Below are 4,863 nucleotides of genomic sequence, written 5' to 3'. Positions count from 1 at the left end.
CCCCCCCCCACTCCCCTCCTCTCAAGGAAGCTTGGTCCAAAACTACGCCCTGTCCCCTCCCTGTGACCTCCACTATAATCCTCAAACCTCCAAACTTTAGACGTATGACTTGATGCCATCATGACCCTTGACCCCAGCCCGTTGGCCCAGTTTCCAGACCTTTAACCTCTAACTTTGAGTGTCATAACTCTATACCCTCCTGGTCCCTCCAACCTCAGATAGATAGATTAGATAGATAGATGGATGATAGACAGACAGATAGATGATAGATGATAGACAGATAGGTAGGTAGGTAGGTAGATAGATAGATAGATCGATAGATAGATAGATAGATCGATAGATAGATAGATAGATCGATAGATAGATAGATAGATCGATAGATAGATAGATAGATAGATAGATAGATGAATCCGGACCTGACCTACTCCTTTCGTTTCAGCGACTGTGTGACCTTCGACCTTCAGTCTTATCATCCTTTGATCCCAACTGGACCTCACGTCTTCTGTCTCCTGACCCCGAATTCCTTGTCTCCACCTTACGCTCCAACTTCAGTTCTGCTTCCTCTAAATCACTGGTCTCTATTCCAAGGTGACCTCTGATCCTAGGTTATTTGAACCCTGACTCCACGACCCCTAGCCACTGCCTCCACACTCGAAACTCTATGGCTTCCAATCCCAGATCCATGACCCCTAATCTCCATCCTGAGACTGTGGCCAGCTGCTGCAACAAGTGGGTCTCATGGCCTCAACTCTTCAATGACGTTGACCAACCCCTGATCCTATCCTATATAATAAAAGCCTAATATGCTAAGTGTCTGGTTGTCTGGTCGGCCATTCAACCAATCGAAGCGTAATATGCTAATGATATGCTAAGGCCGCTCAACCACTCACTATGATGTGCACTGACCACCGGGGGCAGATGCTCTGGCCAGTAGGTTAGCTTGCTGCTGGGGTCTGGCTGATCAGGACTGAGCACGATGGGCCGGACACGCCCTGGAGCCCTCCTGTGGTCCCTCCCTGGCTGGCCAACCTCCTGTGTCCCTCCCCAGCCCTGATTGTGCACCAGGGGGGTTCCTCGGCCTGGCCTGCACCCTCTCACAATGCAGGACCGCTCGGGGGATGCCGGAGTGCCAGTTTCGGCCTGATCCCGCAGGCCAGGCCGAGGGACCCCACTGGTGCACGAATTCGTGCCCTGGGCCTCTAGTTTATATATATGCCTTTTGCTCCAGTCCAATGATCCCGACAGCACTCTGACCTGTGGTCCCACAGGCCAGGCCGAGGGACCCCACTGGTGCATGAATTCGTGCCCTGGGCCTCTAGTTTATGTATATGCCTTTTGCTCCAGTCCAATGATCCCCATCAGCACTCTGACCTCTAACCACATCCTCCCTGACCCAGGACTTCTGACTCCATATCCAGCCCCTTAACCACTTTGACACTCAAGGCCTGATCCACCACGATCTCCAACCCCAGACTATCACCCTGATGTTTGACCCTTTCACCCTCCTTCCCCTGAGATGGTGTGACTTGTGACCGCTCACCCTATACCCAGACTTTTGCCCATTTTGACCCCGGACCCCAGGGCCCACTTACTCCATGGTCGGTTGGTGGTGCCCCAGCCGGAGATGTGGCACTCGGTGCCAGCCACTGCACAGGTGGTGGGCAGGGCCAGGGGCTGGACACTGCGGGTCAGGCGGGCGGGGGTGCCCAGCTTCAGAAGCCGCAGGTCATGCTCGTGGCTCCTCCGGGCTCCCTCGTAGCCGGGGTGGGTCACCGAGAAGCCGCTGCGCCGGATCTGTTCCGTCCAGTCCAGGCGGCTGAGGCTGTGTTCCCCCAGGCGCACCCAGTACCTGCTAGGGGTTATGCTGGCTCAGCAGGTGGGCTGCCCCAGACTCCCAGGCCCTCATGTCATCATCTTGGTCCCTCATTCATTCGCCCTTGTTCTCTAAGGTGCTGTCTCTCAGCCTCTTGGTCTCTATCTCCATCACCCCGCTCCCCCCCGACCCCCATCCCTGTCCCTGCATCTGTGTCCCCAACTGATTCTCTTAGCTGGTGAGGTGCACAGGGGAAGGGACAGCTGTCAGTCTTCTCACTCCACCTCCTAGGAGACTGCCTGGACTGCCCACGCTGCCCCCCATGTGACTGCTCTCTGTCCTGCTCATGCCTCTCGCTGTCCCCACATCTCTCCATCTCCTTGTGACTGAAACTTCCCTTTCGCATAAAACACAGAGGGTCAGGCCCAGGAAGCCCAATCCTGCCATTTTACAGATGGGATCACTGAGGCTGCACAGAGAGCGTGGGTCAGACGTGGGCCCAGGGCCCAGCCTGGGTCAGGGAATGGCTGGGGCTGGTGACAGACACCATCTAGGGAGGGAGGGGGACTCGAAGGAACGAGAGGAGGTGGGTGGGCAGGTTCCAGGCCCTTCCTTGCTCCCCAGACTCCACTGCACCCCAGCCAGCCCTACCTAGGCCCATTGTTTAAAAAGTCCTACTCCCGGCCCTGGCTGGTGTGGCTCAGTGGATAGAGCATCAGCCTGCCGACTGAAGGGCCCTGGGTTGGATTCTAGTCGGGTTGCAGGCTCGATCCCCAGTAGGGGGCGTGCAGGAGGCAGCCAATCAATGATTCCCTCTCATCATTGATATTTCTATCCCTTTCCCTTCCTCTCTGAGATCAATAAAAACATATTAAAAAAAATAAAAAGTCCTAGTCGTCTAACCTCAAAGTCTCTTGTGGCAGGACCATCTCCTTTCTCCTTGACACTCCCTCCCCATCACCCTCCTCGGCCACTCCAGGAAGGGAGCCAGAACGGGGGCGGGGGGCGGGAGGGGAGGTAGGGGGGAGTACTTACCTGCCGCTGCAGTGAGCAGCTGTGAGGACCCACCTCCGGTCAATGAGGACCCCCCCACAGCGCAGGTTGACACCTTCAAACAGCCCCACCTGCCACGGCTGCGAGTGAGGGTCACACTCCGTGCCGTTATAAATCTTCTCTGAGGCCCCGTGGCTGAGCCCTGAGGACAGAGGAACGGGCCAGAGAGAGAGGGGGTCAGAGACCTGCACAGGTGTGGGTCAGAGACAGGAAGAGAGAGACAGGAAGATGCTGAGACACAGAAAGAGACCGAGGCGAGAGGAAGACAGAGTCAGGCACAGGGAGACACCTAAGGATGTATATAGCAAGAGATAGTGCTACGCCCAAGAGATAGAGAGGAAGAGGTAAACAGAGAGAGATGCTGATAGATAGATGATAGGTTAGTTAGATAGATAGATAGATAGATAGATAGATAGATAGATAGATAGGTAGATAGATAGATGATAGGTTAGTTAGATAGATGATAGTAGGTGATTGATTGATAGATAGATAGATAGATAGGTAGGAAGGTAGACAGATGTTGGACAGAGATGGAATGATTTAATATTTCTATATTGACATACATATATATGTAAATAGATAGATGATAGATAGCTAGATAGATAGGTGATGATAGGTAGATAGATAGATAGATAGATAGATAGATAGATAGATAGATAATAGAAAGATTAGATAATAGAAAGATTAGATAGGTAGGTAGATAGATGATAGATTAGATAGGTAGGTAGATAGATGATAGATAATAGGTAGATAGATGATAGATAGATGACAGATAGATAGATAGATAGATAGATAGATAGATAGATTAATAGATGATAGATAGATAGGTAGATAGATAGATAGATAGATAGATAGATAGATAGATAGATAGATAGAGAACTGAGACTGGGGCAGGAAGAGACAGAGGGGAGATGGATGAAAAGGTGCAGGAGAGGTGAGAGGACCCTGGAAGCTGGAGGTGAATGGAGGCCAGAGCTGAGAAGTAGAGACGGGGTCCCCTCGTGGGGGTGGGAGGGACTCACCAATAACACACAGGAGCACAAGGAAGCTGGGCCCCATGGCCAGCCACCTCCAGGTTCTGGGGAGAAGGGGGACATTCTCAGAAATGGCCCTGTCCATGTCCCCCCCTCTTCCCCCGCTCATCCTCCCCACGTCAGCTCCATGCACGGGGGATGCCCCTTCCTCTCTCCCCGCCTCCCCCTGTCCCCCTCACCTGTGGCTGCCAGCCCCTCCTCACCTGGTCCCTCTGCCTGCCGGGCCCTCCATGTGGCTGTGGCCGGCTCAGCTGCCTGTGTCTCTGTTATCTGTCTGTCAGCCGATCCACCGGCCAGCCAGTGCTCCCCCGTCCACCTGGCTTCTCAGCCACCTGTCATGCCGCCCCGCCAGTCCCCCTCCTTCCGTCTGTCCTGTCCGTCTGCCCCAGACTGGCAGCTGACACAGCTTTTAACTCTCTTTGTTCCAGCCCATTCCATTTCCTGGTTGAAGGAAGGGGACCAGGAAGGCACGGGGTGGGGCGCCCTCTAATCCCCTAACAAACGCTTCCTCACTCTAATGGCATGTAATTGAGTTTCAGGGCTACCTGGAGGAAGGGGAGCAGGGAACCGGCCCAGGCAGGCTCTGGGGGACAGACCCCACCCCGCGCCTTCTCCCCTCTTCTCCGAGCCAGCCCTTCCAGCGGACGGCTCCAGGTGATCTGGAACCTGGGTTCTAATCCCCGCCGCCCCGTGACGAAGGCTCAGGGAGGGTCCCTCCCCACGCAGTGCAGGGAAAGGGCAGGAAGGTGGACGCCAGAGGCAGGAGGACCGAGGCAGGGAGAAGCTGGGAAAGAGGGGGAGGGGAAGGAAGTGATTTCACAAGAGGTGACGACGACGGAAGGGACAGGATAGGGTTTTCACCCAGGGTTCTGTGGAAGTCTGATTCTACCTTTTTATTTACTGATTTGAAAGAGAGAGAGAGAGAGAGAGAGAGAGAGAGAGAGAGAGAGAGATGTGTTGTTC

General features: G+C 54.1%; 1 protein-coding gene and 1 long non-coding RNA gene across 2 annotated transcripts in view; one reads left to right on the top strand and one right to left on the bottom strand.

The window, feature by feature from the left end:
* The window catches only part of LOC107183021, a 2,695-nt gene extending 1,882 nt beyond the window's left edge, over positions 1–813 (top strand). Inside the window, exon 2 of the long non-coding RNA XR_001513801.1 lies at positions 440–813. This is a non-coding gene — a long non-coding RNA (uncharacterized LOC107183021). The remainder of the gene's footprint in view (positions 1–439) is intronic.
* A 723-nt stretch (positions 814–1,536) lies between these two features.
* KLK12 (kallikrein related peptidase 12) lies at positions 1,537–4,336 on the bottom strand. Its single transcript, XM_015563660.1, has 4 exons — positions 4,104–4,336; positions 3,889–3,944; positions 2,849–3,008; positions 1,537–1,849 (listed from the first exon to the last, which is right to left on the bottom strand). The coding sequence occupies exons 1-4, from the start codon at positions 4,130–4,132 to the stop codon at positions 1,537–1,539; spliced, it is 558 nt and encodes a 185-aa protein (XP_015419146.1). The 5' UTR covers positions 4,133–4,336.
* Between the last annotated feature and the right edge of the window lie 527 nt (positions 4,337–4,863).

The sequence above is a fragment of the Myotis davidii genome, unplaced genomic scaffold, assembly GCF_000327345.1.
Source record: "Myotis davidii unplaced genomic scaffold, ASM32734v1 scaffold212, whole genome shotgun sequence".
Taxonomy (NCBI): Eukaryota; Metazoa; Chordata; class Mammalia; order Chiroptera; family Vespertilionidae; genus Myotis; species Myotis davidii.
This window is presented reverse-complemented; position numbering and strand designations above follow the sequence as displayed.

What these genes read in the sequence shown, in the direction of transcription:
- KLK12 (XM_015563660.1), bottom strand. Translation starts at nt 4,132, where the DNA reads ATGGAGGGCCCGGCAGGCAGAGGGACCAG. An exon ending in TGTGCTCCTGTGTGTTATTG is followed by an intron (nt 3,009 to 3,888) that starts GTGAGTCCCTCC and finishes CTCTGTCCTCAG; the next exon opens with GGCTCAGCCACGGGGCCTCA. An exon ending in GCTGCTCACTGCAGCGGCAG is followed by an intron (nt 1,850 to 2,848) that starts GTAAGTACTCCC and finishes AACCCCTAGCAG; the next exon opens with GTACTGGGTGCGCCTGGGGG.